The 25787-nt window shown below is 42.3% G+C and overlaps 1 protein-coding gene across 1 annotated transcript in view; it reads right to left on the bottom strand.

Moving 5' to 3' along the window:
• RYR2 (ryanodine receptor 2) overlaps positions 1–25787 on the bottom strand; it is a 389249-nt gene that overhangs the window by 328870 nt on the left and 34592 nt on the right. Inside the window, exon 3 of the mRNA XM_037037343.1 lies at positions 13785–13889. Coding sequence (XP_036893238.1) covers positions 13785–13889 — 105 coding nt within the window. The remainder of the gene's footprint in view (positions 1–13784; positions 13890–25787) is intronic.

Raw genomic sequence — 25787 nt, 5'->3', positions numbered from 1 at the left:
CTGTAGCAGATACTGCCAAAGAAATTCTCAAAGTGGTGGTACAAATTTATACTGTCATCAGCATCCTACCTACTACTGGGAGTCACTAGTCCTTTTAATCCGGGCTCCTCTGATGAGTGTGCAGTCCCCTAACACAGTTCTAATGCACAATTCTCTGACAACTGCTAGGATAAAGCACCATTTCACACACTTTTAGCTATTTCAGCATCTGCTGTTTTAAAGTATTTTGTTCAAGTCTTTTATCCATGTTTTCCTATTAGGTTGCCCATCTTTTTGCTTACTAATCTGTCAGAATTGCTCATATTTTCCCAGTATTCTACTCCTAGTTTGTGTCTTTTCAGTCTCCTACTGCTAACTCCAATGACATGTTCTTAATCATAGTACAGTCTATCCACCTTTTCCTACATGCCTGGTGTTTTTTGTCATGAAGAGATCCTCCCACACTACTTTCTGGAAAATGTATTATCTTACTGTTCACCTGAGAGCTAGAACCTACTTGGCACTAACTCTTTCTTTCCTCCCACCTAGTCACTCAGTGACCCAGCAGCTTTTACAAGCCCGTCCTCTCCCCTCTGGGCTGCATGCACACCAGCCACATCACAAACCACGTCACTAATGTCTGGATCTGTTCACGAACGCTGGTCTATTCTGGCCTATGTTTCTACATCTCTACTAACACTGCACTCTCGTAATTGTTATAACATCAAAATAAGCCTTGACATCTGGTGGTCGAAGGCCACAGCTGTGCTCTTTCTTCAACACTGTATTTGCTAACCCTGGCCCTCTCCCTTTCCTGTAATGTTCAGAATCAACTTACAAACCCCCATCCACACAGAGAGGAACCCTGCTGAGAGCGTGACAGACTCTGCCCTGGTCTGCAGATCAGCGTGCAGAACGACCATGGCTCTAGTGCTCGGCCGTCCAGGCCGGGGACGGTGTGGATTCCTCCTTTCTCTTCCTTGGTCTTCTCTCATGTTCATTATACTAATGTTCCCTCATGCTGGCTTGGGTTCACTTAGAAAATTTTACTTTGTAACTGCTTTTCGCTAATTCATACACATGTAACTGAAAATTTGTCTTGACCAGTGACTGTGCTGAATTCACTCACTAATCCTACTGGTGGCGACTTTTGCCACATGTATGGAACACAGCTGAAGTAATTCGGGATTTTGAAAATTTACTGTTGTCTCTATCAGACTGAAAAAGCTTCTTTGCATTACAAATGTATTAGCTTTATAATGTTTCATTCTTAAATTTTTAAGTATCTGTTAAAATATATAATTTCCTCCTTTTCTCTCTTCATATAGTGAAAGACATTAATTGACTTTGTAACTACATTAAGGGGATTTGCACCCCAACTTGGCTATAATGTTCTATGAGTTTAAATGTCCACGGATTGGATCTGCTAGTAATCTGCGGAGGATTTCACATCTGTCACCCTGGTGAATATTAGTCTGTGACTTTTTCTCACAGTCCTTGTCATGGTCTAAGGTCAGGGTTACGTTGGTCTCATAAAATTAGGTGAGAGTGTTCTGAAAGGCTGGTATTATTATTTCCTCAAATATTTGGTTGAATTAACCAGTGAGGATTTTTTTTGTGTGAAAATGCTTTTACTTACCAATTCAATGCCTATAACAGATAAGACAGTTTAAATTTTCCACTTATTATATAAGGAAATATAAATTATATTTTTCTAAAAACAATAATAAACTTCACATAATAATAAATCTAAAACTGTATTGTCTGGGAAATTTTAAATTAATTGGAATAAAGTTACTCAATATAGTCTCTATTTTCTAATTGTCTGAAAGTTTCACAATGATTTCCTCTTTTTCATTGCTAATATTGTTAATTTTATAGTCTCTCCTTTTCTTTGTTTCCAGTCTTTTACAGGGTCATCAATTTTATTGGTCTTTTCAAAGAAACAACTAGTAATGTCATTTAACAAGGACTAAAATAAATCCACATAATGCACTTTTATTAAAACAGTGGCATTGAGATGTGTCAGTTACATTTTAACAAGCAAGCCCTGAGTTCCTGACATGGGGGAACCTGACGTGTGCTGAGGACCCATGACGGAGGCGTGGCACCGCGCTCCGCACACCTGCTCTCTTTTCTGAGACTCCTCGTCTTGTCAGTGAGCCAGGGCCTTCCTCCTTCCTCTCCATTTCTATTCTCTCCTCATTTTAGATAAATTTAAAAACACAGAGTTAAGAATTCACTGGACCTCAAACTGATAAACCTATCTAAATGCTTCCAGATGGCAGTGATTTAAAGGAAACTACGACACATTAAATTAGGAGAAGAGATGTATTATTAATGCTGGGGAAATTATAAGAAGAACAGCAACTCTCCACGTAATAGAAAATGTGATTCATATTTTAAACTACATGAGATCACAAAGGGTTTCTGTGGGGAAAAAAGCACCATCAATTTAATTAAGTCAATGAAGTCACAAAAGTTAAGTCCAGCAATTCACTAAATTATATTCTAGCCCAATTTCCTGTCTTGATTCTGATTTTTGTATTAATCGGACAAAACCCTTACATTTTTTGGATTCATTAATTTATTTTTTTATTTTTTAATTAATACCTAATTAATACCTCTCGGGGTAGGTGGATCAACGTTAACCTAAAAATAAAAAGCCAAAGAAAACTTGCAATCTCCCACACTGATGCATTTGACCTAACTAATGGAAAATATTTAGAATTTTCATTCAGAACTTTAAGGTTTTTCTTTTAAAATTTAAACTAAACAGTAGGAGAATAAGATCTGCTTCCTAAATTATTCCCAATTTAAAACAGGAACAGTTTGTGTCACACTTTTTAAATTGCTCTGAATTTGTCCCAATCCTCAGGAACATATATGTACACTTTTGAACTTAAAATTACCAATGCCTCCTTTTTCTAAGCACACAGCATGTTTAAATGTCTCCTGCATAAACTTCAATGTTGATGAATTGAGATGGATGAGTAGTTAGCAAATAACATCGTAGTTCTCGTCCACATAAGTGCCATTGAAATTCACATTAGCATTAAGATACAACAAGTAAATTTATTTGGGGAAAATAGTTAAAAAGAGAATGGACAATTTGTGAGGGGAAACAACAATGAGGTGGAACTGGCCCTATTAAATGTTTAAACATTTCTAAAGCACAGTGACTAACCAGTGCCGTGTGGGCACATTCGCAGATGGCGCTGTGGCACTCTTCGGTTGGAGCGCCACCTGCTGGTGTCCACACTGAGTGTGCCACTGGAGAAGTGGGACAGTGAGTAAGGCAGCAACCACCACTGTGCTGTTGGAAAAAACAATTCAGATCTAATCTTAAAAAAATGCTAGACGGGACTACTAGGAACAAGAATAAACTTCATATAATAATAAAGTCAAATAAATTCCAGATCTATTCCCTATTTTAAAAAGTGATTGGCCCTGGCTGGTGTAGTTCAGTGGATCGAGAGCGGGCCTGCGAACCACATGATTGCGGTTCGATTCCCAGTCAGGGCATATGCCTGGGTTGCAGGCCAGTTCCCAGCAGGAGACACACGAAAGGCAACCATACATTGGTACTTCTTTCCCTCTCTTCTTCCCTTCCCCTCTAAAGATAAATTTTTTTAAAAGTGATGGGTGAAAAGGGGAAGACTGTAATTTTATTTTTATTTTTTATCATCACCTGGGGACATGCCTACCGATTTTAGAGAGAGGAAGGGAAGGAGACAGAAAGGGAGAGAAACATGAGAAACATCGATCAGGTGCCTCACACACATGCCCTGACCAGGGACCATCTTCATTTGGGCCCCGCCTGGGAACCCACAATCCAGGCATGTGCCTTGACCAGGAATCCAATGGGATGACGTTACAACCCACTGAGCCACACCAGCCAGGGCAAGATAGTAATTTTCACAGAATGATCTGATGCAATCCCAATCAAAATCCAACAAGTTATCTTGTGGATATTGACAAATTGTTTCTAACTTTACACTGGAAGGCAGGTGACTGAGAAAAGCCAACCCGGAGAGGAGGCGGCTGACAATCCCACCATCATGACTCTCTGCAAATCTCCCTGACCAGCACATTCAGCACTGGAGAAAAATAGACAACTACATCAGGGGAGCAGGACAGAGCCCAGAAAAGGATACAAATACAGCTGACTGATCTCTGACAAAGGAGCAAAAGCAATTCGATGGAAAACAGTCTCTGTCGCCAAATGGTGCTGGAACTGATCCTCCTCATGCAAAGAAAATGAATCTACACACGGATCTCAACCCTTAGCAAAAAGTAATTCAAAATGGACCACAGACTTAAAGGAGCGCACAAAAATATAAAACTCCTAAAAGATAACACAGGGTAAAATCTAGGTGACCTTGAGTTGGTGATGACTTTTTAGATAGAACACCAAATGGATGATCCATGAAAGAAAAATTAATAAGTTAGGATTCATTATAATCAAATCTTCTGCTTGAGAAAGGGGCTGTTAGTTGAATGGTAAGATGAGCCACAACTGAGAAAAGCTTTATAAAACACACATCTGATAAAGGACTGGTGTCCAGGATACGCAAAGAACTCTTAAAACTCAACAATGGAAGATAACCTAATTTAAAACTCAGCAAAATACCAGAATAGACATCTCACCAAAGAAAACAGGAGTCAGAGTAGAAAGTAGTCCTTCTCAAACAGCGTCAGAGTAGAAAGTAGTCCTTCTAGAGACAGAAAGACAATGATGGGAAAAGATGGATGTTCCAACCTCAGACAAAGGCCCACGTTCACGTAAGTGGTCGGCGAAAACTACTGCTCAGTGACTGATTTTGGCCACAAGCCCTGTTGGAGATTATCACCACATCCACCTCTTAAATCACGCACCGATTTCACAGTGAAGGGCAGGTATGTGATTACATGCAGAGGCTTTGGCCATCATGCTAACGACCCTGTCAAGTTAGTAGACATGTTAACTGATTAGCATCATGGCTCAGTTCCCAAAGCAGTGTTCCTATTCTGCCACCAGGGGCGCTCCTGAACAGCCCGGGGAGCAGACCCCAGCCTCTAGGCATAAATGCTAAGTTACAACAGCTATTTGAGAAGTGAGGTTTCAGTATGATAGCTAGTGACATCACCATGTCCACAACACAGACTAGTCCATTGTACCTCTTACAGAAACAGAACTTTTCCATCTCTGGACCCACTAGGACGCCACCCATTTGGGACGGGATGTATACCTTTGTGTGGGGGGTGGGGGAAGAAGCAGTTGGATGAATAATTAGAGCTCCCTCCTCTGCACTCTCATTGAACTATCGAAGCATGTTTCACCCCCATTACAATTATTCATTTGCCTTTACACTTCACTAAAACATTGCTAAGCGAGGGTGCATTCTCACCCATCTCTGCGTCTCCAGCCCAGAATTCACGACAGAACGCAGCCCCCTGTTTTGGAACATCACATGACTCAGGTGAGTGAAGAAGGGACAGAGGTTTCCCATTTCCCTGCTGTGGAGACAACTGGACACAGACTCTTTCCCTAGATAAGGATGTAACTTGCTGGACCTCGACTGGCACGGGAACCTGGAGGCTCCCAAAGCTGAGTAAGTAACTCCATTCAGGCATAAGGATGTTAACTCCATGAATGCTTTGTACCATAGCACTTGGTGCTAGAAATTGCCCAACATTCATGTACACATGTAACCATCTTTCTTCTTAAAAAAAAAAACCCAAGAGCGCCTGCTTTTGCAGAGCATCCGGTCCCCTCCCTCCCCAAGCTCTGGGTCGGTGTGGCACCTGTCTCCCATGCCAGTAAATGACTCAGGCGTGAGCATGCTGCAGTGGGCATGAGGGGGCACCAACCAGCAGAATCCTGGGGAAAGCTCCTTTCTCCCAAAAACAAAAGTAAGAAAGTCAGTTTCTTCTCGTGCCTATGGATGGTTTTAATTTGGATCTCATCCCTGAAACTGCAGCGGCCACACTGCAGTCATGAGTGAGAACCAAGCCGGCAGCACAGAGAACACAGAAGAGAGGTGAAGAGAGGCAGAACCAGGCTCTTCGGTCACAATGGGATTCGCATCCTCTGGGCTTTTAGTGTCCTGATTTTTTTAAATCGAATATATGGTTAAGTTGGGGAAGATAGCACAACAGTCTATAATATGATGTCATTGTGTAACACTGAGGCAGGACAGTAAGAGGCTAGGAAAATTCCTGGCCAAGTGGAATGGGGAAACTGAAATAAGAAATTAAACAAGGCCAAGCAGTTTGAGCAACTCACAGCCAGCTGGTGTGCTGCAAAGACCTTAGCTCCTCTAACCAAGGACACTTGAGAGCCAGTGGCCTATGCCTCTCCTCCCTGACCAGAGAGTACACAGCCTCCCTGGCCATGAACCACAGGTGTCCTAGAAAGAGACGGATGCTAACACCAATGGCAAAGGAGAGACAGCATCTGCACACAAGGAGCGAGCCTGGGAGAGGCTACGTGACTCCCTGTCCACTCCCTCTCCCAAGGGAAACAGCACCTCTGCACGTGGGTGCCCCTGGGAACTCTCCCTCCCGAATCCCCACATTTCCCCGATACAAACTTGCTTCTGAAAGCTCAAGGGAAGGCGGATGTTAGGGTTTTAACCCACCAACTTCTCGGACTGCAGGCCTCTGACATTAACGAAAGCTCCACCATAATCCAGTCCCTGTCTCTGCTTTCAGCTGAGTGGTGACAGGCAGACAAGCCCAGAACTTGGTTGTCCTCCAGTTTCAAAACTCTTCTTCTGAAAGATGTTCTAGATGAATCTAAGCCAATTTTTTAGCTGTGGTTATCACTGGGAAAAGGAAGGTTATGAGGGATGTATTTTCCATTTATGCTTTCCTACATTATTGTTATGAGAACAAAGACTGAAAGTGTTCTTGAATTTAAACTGAAATTTAAGTATAATTTTATATTGGACTCATAGTAGGCATAATTACTTTTTAAAAATATTCTTTTATTTATTTTTAGAGAGAGGAGAAGGGAAGGAGGAAGAGGGGGAGAGAAACATCAATCTGTGGTTGCCTCTTGTGCACCCCATACTGGGGGCCTGGCCTGCAACCCAGGCATGTGCCCTGACTGGAAATTGAACTGATGACCCTCTGGTTTGCAGGCCAGCACTCAATCCACTGAGCCACACCAGCCAGGACACTAATTACTTTTAACAATACCATTAATCAAACAAAGACCCAATGAGTGATTGATTGATTGAGAGTCCCTACCTATCCCAGGCAGGCATTTGCTGAAATGCAAGTGAACATTGTGTGGTATTACCTTACTTTACTAAACAGTAGTTCTTTGGTCTTTGGTCTGGTCTCTGGAGAGGCAGATATCCACTGTCCTGACGGCATTTATAAGCATAATCACTGTTTTACACAACCACTGTGTAACTGTATTTTAATGGAGACTTGAGGTGTGCAGAGCAAGAACGTGCTGAAAGTGGATGAGGCATTCACCCAGCCAGCCCAGAGACTTGCTTTAACTCCAGTTCTGCACCCAATCTATTTATACTTCCTCTTTCCTCCACACTGCCCCAACTCACTTTATTTTTGTGTGTATAACTTTATTTTTTTTATTTAACTCTTGTTCAAGTACAGTTTTCTTTCTTGTATTCCCAGCCCTGCCCTCCCCAGTGTTCCCCACCTCCCTCCCATCTCTGCCCCCCACCTTAGTTATTGTCCATGTGTCCTTTATACTTGTTCATGTGAGTCCTTCCCCTTTTCCCCTGTGATTCTCTCCCCTCTCTCCTCTGGACCCTGTCAGCACGTTCTGTATTTCAGTGTCTTTGGTTACATTTTGCTTGCTTGTTTGTTTTGTTGTTTCAACTCACTTTAATGAAGGGAAACAATCAATACAAACTCAGCCAGGGGGACAGGACATTAGCTCTCTAAATTCCAGATCCTTGGCCTGCCTGCCCAGGGGCTTTTACAAGCAAGTCTTTCAGATGCAGCGCCCTGGACAGAAGGCGAAACACCAGAAAAATATGGGTACAACAGAAACATTCAGATCCACTTTTGGAACTACCAATAAATACTAAAAACTCCAGAAAATAAAGTCTTTCAAGTGCAAAGTGTGTATGACTCCATGAATTGTACACAGAAGCAGACTGAAATCAAGATCGATTGGTTTACAGGAAAACCAGGCTCCTGCCAAACCAAGTACACTTTTCAATCCTTATGCAACTAGATTTCTCTGATTTTTATCTAATCTCATCAGTAACATCTACTGAAACTCTGTACTTCCACAAGGAATGAGCCAATTAGTGGCACCCGGAACCTCACCTGTCCTGCCCCCTAATTTGTGGATATGCTGCACATAGCGTGTTGCTGGTTCTCAAGACTGAGGACGGGCAGAGAGCCAAGAATGTGACCTAGACACGGCCAGGAACCCAGGCTCCCCAAGAGCCTAGAAGAAACGCAGTCCTGCTGCCACCTTAATTCTGGCCCAGTGAGACTGATTTTAGATTTCTGACTTTGAGGACTGTAAGAGAGTAAATTTTTAGCCCTGCCTGGCCAGTGTGGCTCAGTTGGTTGGAGCATCATCCTGTAGATCAAAAGGTTATGGGTTCAATTTCCAGCCAGGGCACATGCCTGGGTTGCAGGTTCGATGCCCCATTGGGGCACATACAAGAAGGCAACTGATCAATGTTTCTTCCCCATCAATGTTTCTCTCTCTTGCTCTAAAATCAATTTAAAAAATGTCCTTGGGTGAGCAAAAAATAAATAAAATGAATCGAATGTAGGCAGCTTCTCTGATGATGCCCTCTGTTCTCCTCCAAGCTCTCAGACATCTCCCCTGGGGCCCCCCTTCCTCCCACTGAGTCAGCAATGACACCCCAGGCTGCCCGACTGGCTCTTCTCCTCTTGTCACAGGTCACTCATAGCGAAGAGCTCAAAGCACAGACCTTAGGGCCCCGAGAACAGGAGCCAGTTCTACATGACCCAGTCAGGGACTCCAGCTCTCTGGTCTAGAAATTCCATTTTGTTTCTTTGAATAATTTTTCCATATTGAGTACGTGAATATGTTTCTTTACCATAAACATACTTTGCTTTATTCATTTATCATTGCTGTAACTGCCCTAAGTCCCAGACTGCTAGGATCACCTTCCTGGCTGTCTCTTCTCTGCACGTGGGGTCACGCTCGCATGGTTCTTGGACTGTGGCCTGTCCTGTTGCACTTTCTCTATGTGGGATCGTGTTGTATGCCTCCTAAGAATGTTGGTGGATTTGCTTTAACAGGCAAGTAACTTGCTGGGACGCCAGCTGGAAACTGCACAAATCTCGGTTCAGAGTTGTCCTCAGTAACAATGACTGAAGTGCCGTGCACGCACGCGCACGCACGCACGCGCACACACACACACACGGTTTAAGCATCAGCCGGAGACTTGGGCAGGGTTTAGGCACAAACTCTGGGCTCCCCTCTCCAGGCTTCTCCTTTCCAAGATTACTCCTTCACTTTCCAAAGACCTTAGATTCTACCTTCAGAGAAATTGTGCGTGTTCTCCCAGCATTTTAGCTACCACACAGCACTCACTTCATCCACTTTAGGCTCAAAGTCTTAAAATAGAAACTCATCTATACCAATCCCATTTTCCCAGAGTCTCTCCTACAGAAACTGCCTGGTTTTGTTGAACTCTCTAGAGCCTCCAGGTAAGTAGGGGTTTTATTGTGTTTGTTGGTTTTTAATTTAATACTTGCCCCAAGGTTTATTGGGGTTTTCTCCAGAAAAGGCAGGCTGGGAGGAGGTGTGGAGGCAAACCCAAAGGCAAACCCAACAAGCCACCACCCTGAGAGTGGCACAGCTGACGTGCCTCCTGTGCACATTCAAGCCATCGTGACTCTTGAACTCTCACAGTAAAACTGCGGTGGAGACACTGTCACCTCCCCCAACTACAAATGAGGGTATGGAGTCACATGCTGGTTGAACAGCTTGTCTAAGATCACCAGGAACTAAGTTTGCTTAAGGCATTGGCTCTAGAATCCATGTGCTTCCCCACAAGGAAAAATAGCAGAGCTTGAACTTCATCTTCCGCTCCTGCGTCTGTGCAAAATTATTTTCACTGCAATTACTTGCTTGAAATTGGTGCTTCAATGTTTGATAAATGTATTTTTTAAAAACTCATTTATGGTGCCTCAGTGTTTTAAAAAATGTATTTATAAATAATTCATCTACCAGTGAATTGAGTTGGTTGCTTCTTATGCATTTTTGAGTACTCTCAGAGCACAGGGGCTTGTTCGAAGGACAGCGCGGCTGTGTGGGCAATGCCCCACATGCTACAATTTTATTTTCATAAATACTGGACTTGTATGTGTTTGATGTGTTTCTCTATTAGTAACTAAAACACTGCAGTATGCTGTACCTTTAATTACAAGATAGAATATATGTGTAATTTATACAGATGAAACATTCCTAAAATTCCATACAAAATAACAAACCATTTTCATAAATTAAAACATAAAATTCATTTAAAAATCTCTCTGGACATGTTATTCAGTGTCTTCCTAGTGAGTACTGTTTTCTATTAAAATTCTAAAGAATAACCTAATGAGGTCATAGTGTTCCTTGGAGGAAAATTTTTAAATGATTTTTATATTAATGGTTCAAATAATTCTACTTGCCTTACAAATTATTACAGAACTACTATATGAATTATTAAGATTATTGCAGAAAACTCAAAGTAATAACCAGCCCCACACAGCCACCCCTCCCTCATGCAAACATTTATTCCGTGGGACCCAAGAATATGAGCAAAACGACACAACCACAAAAATGCATGGTCCTAGATAAAAATGTTTCCTTATCATTGTCACGTAAGTTTGTATTGCTGTGTGCACATGACAGCACTTTGGACAGGAAATGGTATCAGTATTAATTAATTTACTTAATGACATTAGGAATTTAGAAAGACCTATTTTTAAAAAATAAAAAGGTTTCATTAAAAAAGCTAATTATGAAAGAGTCAGGGAACCAGGTGACACATGTTTTCTATCGATTTTAATTTTTCTATTACACTTGACAGTATTGCAGTAGTTCCAGTGCCCCAGCATAGTGGTCAGACATCTGCAGACGTCTAGCACCGCCTGAGACCACACACAGTGGTCGGAACACTACTGACCCTATTCTCTAGGTTGCACTTCACAACCCGTGACTGGTTTCAGCTGCCAATTTGCACTTCTTGACCCTTCACCGGTTTCACCCGGTCCCTGGACCCCACCCTCCCATCTGGGAAACTGATGGAAGAATGTTTTTGATACACCGTTAACTTACAAGGAAAGAAGTGATTTCATGGAAATTGGCATCCCTCTGCTGACATATTTCATTCCAGTAAAGGTGGATCTTTAAGCAAATCTACAGCATAAAATTTACTAAACTGGAGACAGCAACTTAATTACAAAGTGATTGGCCATGGGATCCCCACAGTGAATTCGAAGGAGAGGCACCAGGAACAGGGATGTGGACACCCACGGAGTCAAAGACATGCCCAGTACTACTGATCACGTGGAACCACACGCTCTCTCTAGCCTGTTGCACTCCCTGCTCCAGATGGCTGCACAGGGAAGAACATCTGGCACCCTGGTAAACGGCTGGGGTCCAGTCTAAGCCTGGCCGGCCCCACATGCCTCGGACCACCCAACCCCCTCCGGGACCTGGTGTCTAGCATTGCTGCTGCCCGAGATCCTCTCACTAACTGATGCTTGCGCCACTCTGTGTTACATATTTTGGGTATCATTTCTGGGGGTAATCAAAACTTCTCTGCAATCTAAGAGAGAGCCTTTCTCTCCCCAAAACCTAGCATCCCTTTGAGCAATCTGACACTGGTTTCTCCCTAAATGTTAGCAGTCTAAAAGTGAAAATTAGCTCAATGAAATACATCCTTTTTCTGCAGCAGATTTCTCTCAGTTTTTATTTTCCAATAGGGGTCATGTGGTAGCTATTTTGCGCTTCATAAAATAGTATTCAACCCTTCACATACCTTACCACCTTCCCTCTAATGGATGGACTGCAACGCAAAATAAAACTGTGCTAAATAAAAATATTGGGGGTCCAGAAAATCTTACTAGTATTTTCACAGCATAAATTATAAACCAGTATTTCCAACACTTCTTATACAGACAGAAAATTTAGAGCTTGCCTAGCCCAACTCCATAACTTTAGGGAGATAAACATCTTTCCAAAGTTCAAATTTAGAAAAAGCTGCTTAGCAACATCAAAATTAAATTTGCAGCAACTTAGTAGTAGGTTGGTGTCTACAAAGATAAGTGAAATGACAATGTACACTTCCCTAGCTGCTCATGCAAAAGAAATTAGTTTCCTTTGTAAAGAAAGATTTGAATTTCAAAGCTGATATGCATGAGTAATGTTTAAAAAGCAGGATGGGTTTTTCCAGGTAGAATCAAACAGTCAGAATTAAGAAACATTTCACCCCTCTTTAATTTAAGCCTACTCCAAAAGCTTTCCATTAAAGATTAATTTTTTAACTTTATATAGTTCAATACAGTAAGATCAAACTTTGTTCTAACCAAAAATAAACTTGGAAAATTAAAATATACATAACACATTAGGATCTTTTGTAAAATAAGCTTTTATCTAATATCAAATGAAAATCACTAAGGTTTCTCTTCCATACTTAGTAGCATGCTATAAAATTGTAAAATTAATTTAGAATTGATGCACAAATCAATTAAAGCCCTGAGCTGTATGACACTAAAACGCTTTAAAAGTACAGGAGTAATGAAAATACATTATATCATAATTGACTGCTCATTTTCTGATAAAAAGTGTATTATCATTTTTAAATCTCTTCCCTTATCAAGATCTGAACCATGATTCACTACAACAGCAACACACAGACCAATAAGGGTAAAAAAAACCCAAAACTTCAGTTTCATGCCTTGAAATAGTACAGCTTATTAAACCATGCCCTGCAGCAATTAGAGCCCCCACACACAAAAAGAAAAAAAAAGTCTGACCATTCATCCCCCTGCGTAATTCTAAGCTTTGAAAAATTGGCTAAGAATGAGTAGGTACCCAGAAAGTAGTCACAGCGTGGAAAATAACTTCAGTTACCAAACTCTCTTTCAAAGAAGCTTATCTGCACTGAGACACTGGATAAGAATTCCAATTTGCACAAGAAAATAATTGGCTGTTTGGAAAATTACAGTAGACTAAAGCTGTATCACCACAATTTCATTACTTAAAATACATGAGTGCCAGGCCCTGGCTGGGCACCTCAGTTGGCTGGAGCGCTGTCCCGAAGCACCAGGGCGGCGGCGAGTCTACTCCCTGGGCAGCGCATGCACAAGGAGCAACCAATGAATGCATAGGTAAGCGGATGTCCTATCCACTTACGCATAAATTGATGTTTCTCTCTCTCTTCCTCTATAAAAATATCAATCAATATTTAACAAAATAAAAATTTAAAAAACATACATGTACCCTGAAATTTTACTTGGCATAAAGAAGCTTAGAACATGGTACATGGTTAGAAACTTTTGAAAATGAAATAAACATTAATGATGTAGAGCCATGCATGAAGCAGTTAATTAAAATAGTAACAATCACAGGTCTCAAGATATAAGCAACAGACAAAGAATGATACTGTTTTAAAGCAAAGAAAATAAGAATGAGGATAAATGACATGGATCACCTTGAGGTTAGATTTTTACTTAAAGTTCTTTAAGACAAAAAAGGTCTTCTATATCAAGCAGGAAGTCAAACTCAAGGAAATCACAGGTAAAAGGTGAGTCTTACTTCAGCCAAAAGAAAATAAGTTCATGAATTAAGTACTTGCCCCTTCTGATTTCTCCACCGTGTTCGCCAGCATCTCCTGCAGGGCCCGGACGGAGAGGGACTGCTCCAGCACAAAGGTGCAGATGGAGAGGTCGGGGGGCACATTCTGTGTGGAAAGAGGGAAAGCTGCCATCATCATCACCATCCCAACCACGATCACCATCGCTGGCAACACCAACATCCCCAACATCATCACCAGTACCACCATCACTATTACCACCACCACCACCATCTACATCACCATCATTTTCATTATCAAGCATCTAGACCCAATCTCCCTTATGATATTTCAGCTTCTTTCATACATAAAGTAAGAGTACTGGTCAATTTTTAATATGAGATCAACAAATCATCCCATACACACTGTCTATACTGCTCACACTTGATCCATTTTTATTTATGGGTAACAATAGCTGTCATTTTTGGGCTAATCTGATAGGCACTGCACTCGGAGCTTTATCAATAATCCCTACGGTCATCTATGGTAAGGATTAATATCATCGTTGTATGGACAAGAAAACAGAGAAGTTGGGTTACTTTGCCAAAGTCACAATTACTGAACTTTTCAGACCAGGATTAAGAAGCCACATTTCTCTACATCTCAAGCATTCATTTCTCACTTTTGAAGCAGTCAGCTGATAAGAAATGAGTAAGAATAGAAAAATGATTGCCTCAAATTGATGTTGAAGTTAAGCAAATATAAAATTGAACTGATATGAAATGCTCATTTACACTGGCTTTTCCTGTGGCACAAAGATAGCAATTACTTTGTTTCACTCAAGTGAGATACATTTCACCTCTCACTCGGCATGTGGCCATTTGATTTCGGGGTGTGTGCGCGCACGTATGTTGCTTTATTTTCCCCTTCCTTCTTCTTCCCTTACCCCCTTTCTGTCCCTTGAAGCTCCACTCCAATCAATAACCCCACAAAAGCTGAAAATCCCAAGAGGTAAGTACCAAGGAGTCAAGACCAGATGAGAATTAATTGGCAAGTTAGAGAGAACTCTGTCCACGGGGATCAAATGCATTAGCATTTGTATCTGCTTTGGCTCTGGATAAGCAGGGCCTGGTGAGCAGCCAGCTGGGTGGGGAAAATGCTCAAAGGAGGATTTTCATAGTAGGTGACATTATAAATATGCTAAATGCAAAATCCAAGGAGTGTGACTTCATAAAAAGAGCATTAGGAGGATAAATTTGAGAACCTGATGCGATGCATCAAAATGACAATGTATACGGTTTATGTATGTATTCAGTCGAAACACCACCATCAGTTAATGATCCTTATCAGCAGAGAATGATGCTTTAGAGTTTTAAGGAAAGATTAAGTACCCAGGTTCCAGTATTAAAATAAAAATTACGGATGGAAACAGCTTATACACAGGCCACTAAGCTTCCTCATCCCCTACACACCTTCCTGGGGCCCATGTTTTTTTCTGTTTTGTTTTGTTTTGTTTTGTTGTGTGTTGTTTTATTTGAACCAGCTTCCTTCTCTGGGCCCCTCTGTCCCCCCAGCACGGCCTCTGTGCTCCCTGACCGACCAACCTCCCTTTCCCGGGATGGTCTCAGCCAGTAATCAAAGGAACCCTGCAAATGCGACACACTTGCTGCCTTTACACTCTGTAGTCAGGCCAGTCAGCTAGACAGACAAGGGCTTTCTTTCTAAAACCCTCAGATAAACAATTGGGAGGCAGGAAAGAGACTCTTCCACTATGAAATTTAAGAATCAATTCCTTTGAATTTAATTTTCTCAGTTCTACCTATACCAATTACAATTTCTCAGAACAAGACAAATGCTACTGGGAAAAATTGTTACGGACATATTTATCTTATTCATGACTAAGTTCTGTGATAGTCAACCAATTCTCTAAAAACAAGTGCCTTGATTTGTGGCATTGCCCATTTCTGTGTATAAATATACCACTGACTGCTATTTTCAGTATCTAAATTCTAGCGACTGGGTCTCAGCAGCCCAGAAGAGCCCGTCCAGCTCCCCTCTGGGCCGATTTCAGACCAGAGCTGCTCATTCGCTCCTTGAGGGTCAATACAGCATGGCAGTGAAGAGCTTGGAATCCATAAACAGATCCCCTAACAAAGAAGCCTGGCCCTACTAATTACTAGGTGTTAACATTTCTCATCTTCAGTTTCCTTCCCTGAAAAAACAAGACAATGACTATACCATTTCATATGGTTGTTTTAAAATTAAAGGAGATAACACAACAGCTAATCAGTGTCCAGTACGTATCAAGAATGCAACGTAAGTGAGCCATACCCATCAGCTGGTTTTGTGGGTCTCCATCTGTTGCACTTATAAAGTACTACTCACTTCTCAGAATTGATTCTTAAGTGGATTCTCTGTCGGGGAAACTGTTTGAGACCACAAATCGCTAGTTATGCACTTATTCATAACATTCAAAATGTTCATTTTTTTTTTCAAGAAAAGGCACATCCTGGAAACATTTAAAAGTCTACACGCTGGGTGCATTTATAATTTCATGCCAAACTTTGATCAAAATATTAAAAGTCTTGATTTCTGTAGTTTCTTACATTTACTTTAAAGATCCCTAAAAACCACATTCATCTGAAATGAATCCTGCCAAGCTCGTTTCATTTTGCCAGGGAGCAACATGCCTGTTACAGGTGTTTCCCCAGCTACTGGGCTGTTCGTTAGCAGGAGTAAAGGAACGGGAAATGCACAAGGCAACTGTCTCTAAGGGAAACAGCTTGTTCCTTGACCCATGTTCCCCTACCCTTCTCTGTCATTCTGCCCCTCTGCTCCCGCAGCCCCTCCGAACACACATCCACACGAGAGGAAAGCCAAAGCAGTGGCACAAAACCGTGCTCCTTCAGGAACACTTGAAACAATGGAAATTAAAGTGCCATAGTGTTTTCTGTCTGCATTGCTCTGAAAAGTAATTGTCTGGTTATTTTAAGCAACAGAACCATTACTGTAGCTTGTTACCTTTTAAAGCCAATTGCTAAAAGCATTCCTTAATTTAGATGCATATTTCTTCAAATAACTGAGAAATTTTTATAGTACACCATGCCATAGCATTTACAGGAAGCCTGTCTTTGTTACCACCTCCACAAAATAAAGTTGAATCAGTGGAAAATAAAGGGTTGCATTCCTTCATCAAAGATCAGCTACGATCAGTTCCTTTGATCTTCATCAAAGATCAATTTTTCCTCAAAATGGAAACCAAAATGAGCCCTAACACTAAGCACAACCGATAAATTCCATAAACCTGTGTACAGAGAACTCAACTTCAAAAGCATTTGCAAGTTATCGCCTCCTCCTTAATCTCAGTACTTGTCTTACCCGTGTCCTGTTTCTGAGAACTCGGCTTCAGAGCTCCAGTTTGAGAGAATGCCGCTTCTCTTACAAAGAGCATACTCCCACTCACAGGACCCCTCCTGCAGCCTGCCTTCCAGGAGGGCGCTACTCAATAGGCCGCACGAGACCAGGAGCCACAGCGCAGCATGGCTCGTGAGAGGCACACCCACTTCTCACAGAATTAAACCACTCAGTGTGCCTGAGCTTCTACCTAGGCCACGCAGAACAGCACCCAGCACAGGCAGGCAGGGGTTCATTCTAGTTTTTATAGACAATATCAATTTTATCAGGATATACCATGTGACCTTTGGCAAAGGTCGCAAACCTTAAGCTTTGTATGCCTTTTCCTCACTCAAAAGACAAACTGGTCCCCAGCCTCCTCTGCCTCATAACCATGATCAGATCACAAGAGGGAAAGTTTTTAAGAACGAGCACACCGCAGCACCTGGCTGTGCAGGCTCTGAGGGTCCTGTGGAATTAGGTTTGCAGCTGAGGTTTCCACCCAACAATTTGGCTTCATATATGCCTTCATGTCTGCCTAAGTCACTTAAAACCCTGCCGAAAACTGCCACTCCTTTAACGGACTGCACCCGGTCGTGTGGGACGACACGAGCCACAGCACAACGCCACTCCTGTGATCAGTGCACGAAAACGCACACCGGCCAACTCTTCCTTTCAGCACCTGGCTTCCTGGCCGATAGCTTTCCTGCTCTGCCTGGAGGACCCATCTGTGGGGCTCCAGCTACAGAAACTGGTTCGTGTCTGTCACACATAAGTAAAAATCACATGCAAAAACAGTTTCCTTGTTGAAAATGCAAGCAATACTGAAAACTTGAAAATTCTCTTTCCAAATTTAATTACAGCTGAATCTTAACATGGCAGGAAAGGGAGGTGGCGGTCAAACCTATATGCAGATTTTAAGTAGGTTAAAAGTGTAACTACTAATAAAAATGTAACTACTCTCCAAAAATGTAACTACTAATAAACTACTGCTCACCAGAAGCCTTACGATAACATAAAAGCATTGTGATTGATATATTTTCTTTGTTATCTGCATTATATACTGCATTCTTACAATAAAGCCAGAAAAAAAGGTTCTTAAAAATCATTAGGAACAGAAAATATATTCACAATAAATACATTTATTGATACCATAAGTTTACACTGTCAGTTTACGAAATTAGGGAAACTGTGTGAGCAGCCCGGCAGGCCAATCCCCTGCTGGGCAAGACCAGCTGTGCGCTCTGTGCACGCTCCCTCCCAGGGAGGGGTGAGATGCACCTTGGCAGGTGCCTCCTTCTCTGCACTGACAGATGTGCGTGCTCACACACAGGAATACAGATGGGCTTTTCTCACTACTGGGCTGGCTTTGTACAAGGTATAATTTTTTTTAAATCTACAAACATATAGTAAGGGTCACTGCCTGTTAGTAGATCTGTATCTTGTCCATCCTTCAGGACTGCTAGGGACTCTGAATTCACCACACCCCTCCTGAAAATACTTCCAGTTCTCTGCGAGCAACACTGCATTCTGTCAGACCCCACCCCACTACCACCACCCTAACACAGTGACCTACCGGAGTAACTGTGCAAAGTTTGAGGGGTTGATCGCAAACCATGACACCATCTATTTTGGGAAAATGAAGCAAATGTATATACAGGGACACGGGCAGTTTCAGCCCTGATGACAGATCTCTGTGTTTTTCTTTCAGTAATGCTAGTTTCTAACAGGAAGACACACTAATTTCCCTTTTTGAGCTGCCTTTTTTTGACTTCTGGCCAAGGTAGAAGCATAGGTAGATACACTTTGCCTCCTCACACAACCAAGAGAAGGACAACAACAAATTTAAAAACAACCAGAACTGACAGAAAATCAAACAGTATGGAAGTCCAACAATGGAGTGAAGAAGAAACATTCATTCAGACTGGTAGGAGGGGAGGAGATGGGCAGCTGGGCTGGAGAGGACTCACAGCAAGCAGCAGCCAGAAGACTGGATGGGGGAGGCAGCAGCTGGTGCTCCCACATTTGTGTGCGGATAAACCGGGAGGAGCAACTGGGAAGCAAGACAGACCACAAAATCCAGGACTCCAGTTCAGGGAACTGAAGCGCAAAGCCTCTGGATATAAAAACCTATGGGGGTTGAGGTGGCAGGAGAAACTCCCAGAATCACAGGAGAGTTCACTGGAGAGACCCACAGGGTCCTGGAATGTACACAAAACCACCCACCCAGGAATCAGCACCAGAAGGGCCCAATTTGCTTGAGGGTAGTGGGGGGAATGACTGAAAGCCAGCCAAGAGCCAAGCAAATGGCATTGTTCCCTCTCTGACCCCTCCCCCACACACACAGTGCCATGACAGCAGCAACATGGGTAGCCCTCCCTGGCGAATATCTAGGGCTGCACCCCTTACAATGTAACAGGAGCACTGAGACAAAGAAATACAGCCCAAACGAAAGAACAGATCAAAACTATTTTTAATAGAAGTGATGAAAAGATAGCCACCCTATCAGATGCAAAGTTGGAAACACTGGTAATCAGGATGCTCACAGAAATAGCTGAGTATGGTTGTAAAATAGAGGAAAAAGTGAAGGCTATGAAAAGTGAAATAAAGGAAAATGTACAGGGAACCAACAGTGATGGGAAGGAAACTGGGACACAATCAATGGTTTGGAGCAGAAGGAAGAAATACTCCTTCTTCCTTCAACCAGGAATATTGAAGGAAGAAACATTCTGGAAGAAACACTCAACAAGAACAGAATGAAGAAACAAGAATTTAAAAAAATCAGAAAAGGCTTAGGAACCTCCAGGACAACTTCAAACATTCCAACATCTGAATCATAGGGGTGCCAGAAGAAGAAGAGAAAGAGCAAGACACTGGAAACTAATTTGAAAAAAAATAATGAAGGAGAACTTCCCCAATCTGGCAAAAGAAATAAACTTCCAGGAAGACCAAGAAGCTCAGAGAGTCCCAAAAAAGTTGGATCCAAGGAAGCACACACCACGGCACATCATAATTACATTACCCAAGATTAAAGATGAGATCATCTTAAAAGCAGCAAGAGAAAAGGAGATACCTACAAAGGAGTTCCTGTAAGACTCTCAGCTGATTCCTCAAAAGAAACCTCACAGGCAAGAAGGGGCTGGAAAGAAGTATTCAAAGTCATGAAAGGCAAGGACCTACATCCAAGATGACTCTATCCAGCAAAGCTATCATTTAGAATGGAAGGGCAGATAAAGTGCTTCCCATACAAGGTAAAGTTAAAGGATTTCATCATCACCAAAGCTTTATTATCTAAAATGTTAAACGGACTTAAGAAAAACAAGATAAAAAATATGAACAGTAAAATAACAATAAACTCACAGCTATCTAATTGAACCTAAAAGACAAAAATGAAAACAAACTAAGCAAACAACTAGAAGAACAGAATCACAAAACTGGAGATCACATGAAGGGTTATCAGCGGGGAGGGGGGAGAATGAGGAAAAAGGTATAGTGAATAAGAAGCATAAATTGTAGGTACAAAATAGACAGGGGGAGGTTAAGAATAGTAGGGAAAATGGAGAAACCAAGGAACTTATATGTATGACCCATGGACATGAATTAAGGGGGGGTGGGGGTTGCTGGCAGGGGAGTGCAAGGTGGGGGGGAATAAAGGGGAGAAAAAATGGGACAACTATAATGGCATAATCAATAAAATATACTAGAATCTGCCTTTTTTCCAATTACTGTTGGCATACATTACATTAGTTTCAGGTAAACAACATAGTGATTAGACATTTATACAATTTACGAAATGATCACCTTGAGAAGTCTAGTGCCCACCTGGCACCATGCAGTTATTATAGCCTTATTGACTATATCCCTATGCTGTAGATATATCTCTGTGATTATTTTATAATCACATCCTTCCAACCCCTCTCCCTTTCATCCGGCAACCACCAATTTACTCTAAGTTTGTTTCTGTTTTGTTTGTTTATTTTGTTTTTCAGGTTCTATATATAAATGAAATCATATTGTATTTGCCTTTCTCTGTTCCACTTCTGAGTATTTAGCTGAAGAATTCCAAAACACCAATACAGACCCCTATGTTCACAGCAGCATTATGTGCAATAGCCAAGACCTGGGAGCAGCCAACGTGCCCATCAGTAGACGAGTGGATGAAAAAACTGTGGTACATATACACCATGGAATTCTACTTCGCCACAAAAAAGAGTAATATCTTATTGTTTGTGACAATATGGATGGACCTAGAGGGTATTATGCTAAGTGAAATAAGTCTATAGTGCTCCAAATAACCTTGAGGTAATACAGAGACACCTCAAAATCATATTTTGCAAATTAAGGAGGTCTTGAATCTGGGTAGTTCAGCAGCATACTGAAGTGGGCAGGTCACCGTGCCAGAGGACATGGGACCTAGGTTCAGGTTCATATAATAAGGGCATACCAAGCCGAGGGGTCTCAGAGGAACCAGTCCAAGCTTTCCCACCTGTTAAATGGCAAAATACTTGTGATTTGACAGTATGGCCTTGGCCTTCACCGTATGCGGGCAGACAAAATAATATTCATTATTATGCAATCCTCTCACCCTGCAAGCTGCGTGTCCCCCTGCATGTCTCTGTGTGGCACACTGCATGTCACCTGTCCCTTTGTGTGGCCCATGTTGTGGTACCCAGCTGAGTGTCCCTACCTGCTTAAGTACCAGAGACAAACAAAGCCAGAAAAAAAGCAAAAAAATTATATAACATAGCATGATTCTGCACAAATGAGCCCACTTCATGTTATGGGAACCATTTATTGGACCCGGTCTCAAGGCTGTGAGAACACTGGTGATCAAAGTTATGGGAAAACTGCCTCCCTTACATACCCAGACACCTGGGTGAGGAAGCCAGACCGCCTCCACTTACCCTACACTTATTGTACTTCAAGGAATCATTCTGAGGTTCAAAGAAAAATCAATGCACTGTAAGCTGTGTTATCTGTGAACAATAACATGTAATTTTTTCTGCCTAATTTAGGAGAAGCCTAATCAAACTGGAAGCTCAGAGTCACAGGGACATAAACTAGGAGAAAAGCTGATTGTCTATCACGTACTTTAGAAGGGAGCAGATGGTCTGAGGTTGGGGCAGATTTGTTCCTGCTCAGCCACCACCTGCTCGGTGACCTCCAGCCCCATACTGTAACCACAGAAGGTCAACTTCTAAGCCACCGGGATACCAAACTGCATCTTCTCCAAAAGATTAAGTTGTCATCATTTTAAGTTGCCAACTACAAACATGAACCAGGCAAAATTTCACCTACCAGATGGGAAATGTTTAAAATGTTTACATATTCTCCCATCCCAATAAAATTATGGTGTATCCACTGACTATATGAAATACTACAGAAAGGAAATGTCAGGCAGGATATAAGAACCATCTTAATTCACTTTTTCCCTCTATATTTCTCTGCATCTCCAATGACAACAGTTCCCCGTGTTCCCAGTGTGGAAGTATGGTCATCCCCACACCTTCCCACTTTTCCACGGGGGTTCATTGTCCTGGAAAGTGTTCCTTCCCACAGACCTTTTCTCTTCATCCCACTCCCCACTGAAGGTTAACATGATACTGCCTTAGAGAGTGAATTAATTCTTCCAGATCGGCTTTATGGAAGACAAGCTAAACAGAATCGTAACAGATGAAACTGACATGTCTGCATTTCCCCAGGTGCAAAACCTTTGACTCTTGTGGGAAAGACTCCAGTCATTCCGCTTGGCATTCTTGACACGCAGGTCCAGGTGCAAGAAGCTATCTCAGCAGGTTTAAGTGACTGGTAATTAGCAATACATCCCCACTACCAATGGTCACAGCACTACCAATTTAGCACTTAATTATGAAACCCCCTAATGAATAGGGTTTCATTTAATTCCCTCACTGTTTACTCTGCTATCATCTGGGATACACTGTCCTTAGAACATAACACTAAGTAGGTGTAAAAGCTATCTAACATTTTTACAATTGTTTCACCATGCAGATGACTCGAACGTGTCAATGCGAGTCTGGAAGTAAAGTGGTCTGTCATCACCTGGTGTTGCCTCCTTCGTTCTCTAGTTGCAGCAGGATTACTGTCCTGGGTCAAACTGATTCACACCCATTTTGAGTGGGAGTCATCCGTGGTGAGAATACAATTACACAGTAGTTTGAAAGCAAAATACTCAAAGAGAAACCAGAGGAGAGACTTCTTCTATGAACTAAGTGTCAAGATAATATTTAAGTATCTGTTGGGAACCGCCATGCCTGGTTTCAGGAGCTGTAAACGCCCCCCCCCCCGCCCGCCCCCAATGTCTAAGGCTGAGTAAGCGACCTTTGGACCATAAGCCACTAAGGAGAGAAAGCTTATCTCCGTGGCAAGAGGGCCACTTCTGCTCCTTCATCTATAACTGGCCCCCAATGCTTGATCAGTTAGCCAATGACGGGTAAGATTCCCCAAGGGGGGAACAACCTAAGACAGGCAATGATCACATAGAGGCCCCAGGAAAGGACTTGGGGTGGGGCTATGGAGAAAGCGGGTGATGGACTCTTGCCCCTCAGCTTTGACAAAGCCTGAGTCCTCATTCTGTCTGAGAGAAGTCTCCTACTTTCTTGGCTATCTTGCCTCCTCTGCCTGATTTAAGCCTGAAACAATGACAAAGGGCAGTGCAGCCCTGTGCTGGAAAATGCGGGCTCCCCCCGGGTGATCAAGCCTGAGAAAGGATATGTAAAACCCTGTGAAGCGTGCTTTGTTAAGAATGCTCTTAATTAAATAATAAAGGCCCTAGCAGGAAATGAGTTTGTTTCCCAAAGTTCTATAGCCTTTTAGCTGATAGACCCTGACTCAGAATAAACCCTATTAGTTCTTTGTATACTATCTATTGTTTCATCCTTACTGTCTGACAATGATTAATGAACTATATCTGTATTCCTATTCTAACTGAACCCAATAAAAGCCTGTCTGGGCAAGGGTCAGCGTGCTCTCCCCTTGAGAGAGTGGCCAGGACACTCTGAGGCGCTCCCCCCTTGAGGGAGTAGCCATGTGGTCCCTTTTCCTCCACAGGACTCGGTAATCCCTGTGAACTTGTCTCGAATCCCATCCATAATGCCGCGAACACGACAGGCCAGTGGACGTGTCAGATACCCTATTTTTTCCTTTTTAAAACAATTCCAGTGTTGACACTACTATAGACATCCCTGTTTTCCCCCTATGCCCACCTTTATCCAGCCCCTGCCCCACTTCCCTCTGGCCCTCACCACACTGTTGTCCTTGGTCATGCATATATTTCTGTGGCTAGTCCCTTCCCCTTCTTTCATCCTGTCCCCCCTCCCCTGCCCCCTCCCCCCTGACAGCTGTCAATCTGTTCCATGTGTCCATGCCTCTTCATCATTCATCAGTTTATTTTGTTCACTAAATTCCACCCCTAAGTGTGATCATATGGTGTTTGTCTTCCTCTGACTGGCTAATATGCAGTTATCTTAAAAGTCACATATGCTACCAATGGTTTATGGGATGAACCTCCTGCTTCTTCTAAACATTGCTAAGTCATACCCATCGATCAGTCAGAATCTCAACCAAGCCTTACCCAACCAACTCTGCAGAATCTAAGAAGAGGCTACTTAATTTATATTTAAAATATATAATTTCTAGCATATAAATATATTGCAATGATGTTCTGGGAAGATGAGCTTCAAGTTCACATACCTACTGTTTAAAACCTAGGGAGTCTCACCACTAAATTCAGAGTCTAGAGGTCTCTGTGGAGCCAACCGTGTGGGTAAAGTGGAAGAAGAAACCAGAAGATCAAACAGAGGAGTAGAAACCCTGAGACCATGGCTGCAGTGCAGGAAAGCACAAAATACTGCGAAGCAAGGCTTCACTCTACTTGAAAGATTTTTTAGGAGTTAGCAAAACCCACACATGCTCATCACATACACAGTAACTACACTGCCCTGTAGCAAGTGTACAATGATACTAAGACAAAAATAATGGCCATCAGAATGAGGAGCACGTCAGCCTCCCTCCCTATGATAGCCCAGCGACCCACAGGCAGCAGCAAGCTCAGCAGAGCCTGCTGTGAACACTCCTGGGGGGCAATCCGAGTGGTCTCCAGAGCCTTTTGTGAAAAGAAGGTTTTAGGTAGAATCTATTCGTAGGTTGCCTGGAAGCACGTGGTACAAAAATAATTTTTACCATAACTAGGTCAACCAAATCACCTGCCACATGACCTTTGCCACCATAGCCGTAGTTGCTTATCCTGTATTCTCCTTAAAGAAGGGGGACAACTCACACAAAGCTGGGGATAAGGGTGATGAGGAGATTCTGACTTCCCTAGAGTCCCACATGAAGTCCAAAGGAGAAGAAAAAAGTAAAAAGAAGAATCAAGGCTTCCAAATCAAGTTACACAGGCATCCAGGTGATGTCTTCAAACTCAACTATGCAGAAGAGCGAGGATTTATTCAGGCAAAACCATACATACACCAACAATCTTATTATTTAAAGAAGTCTCATCCTGTGAAAATACACTAGATAATTCCATTCAAATTAATTTTTTAATTTATTTTTTGGGAAAGGGGAGGAGGAGAGAAAGAGACGGAGAGAAACGGTGATATGTGAGACAAACATCAATTGGTTGCCTCTTGCACATGCCCCATCTGGGGACAACAC

This window comes from Sturnira hondurensis, unplaced genomic scaffold (assembly GCF_014824575.4).
Source record: "Sturnira hondurensis isolate 20B ecotype Veracruz unplaced genomic scaffold, ASM1482457v3 Scaffold0022977, whole genome shotgun sequence".
In the NCBI taxonomy this organism is placed as follows: domain Eukaryota; kingdom Metazoa; phylum Chordata; class Mammalia; order Chiroptera; family Phyllostomidae; genus Sturnira; species Sturnira hondurensis.
This window is presented reverse-complemented; position numbering and strand designations above follow the sequence as displayed.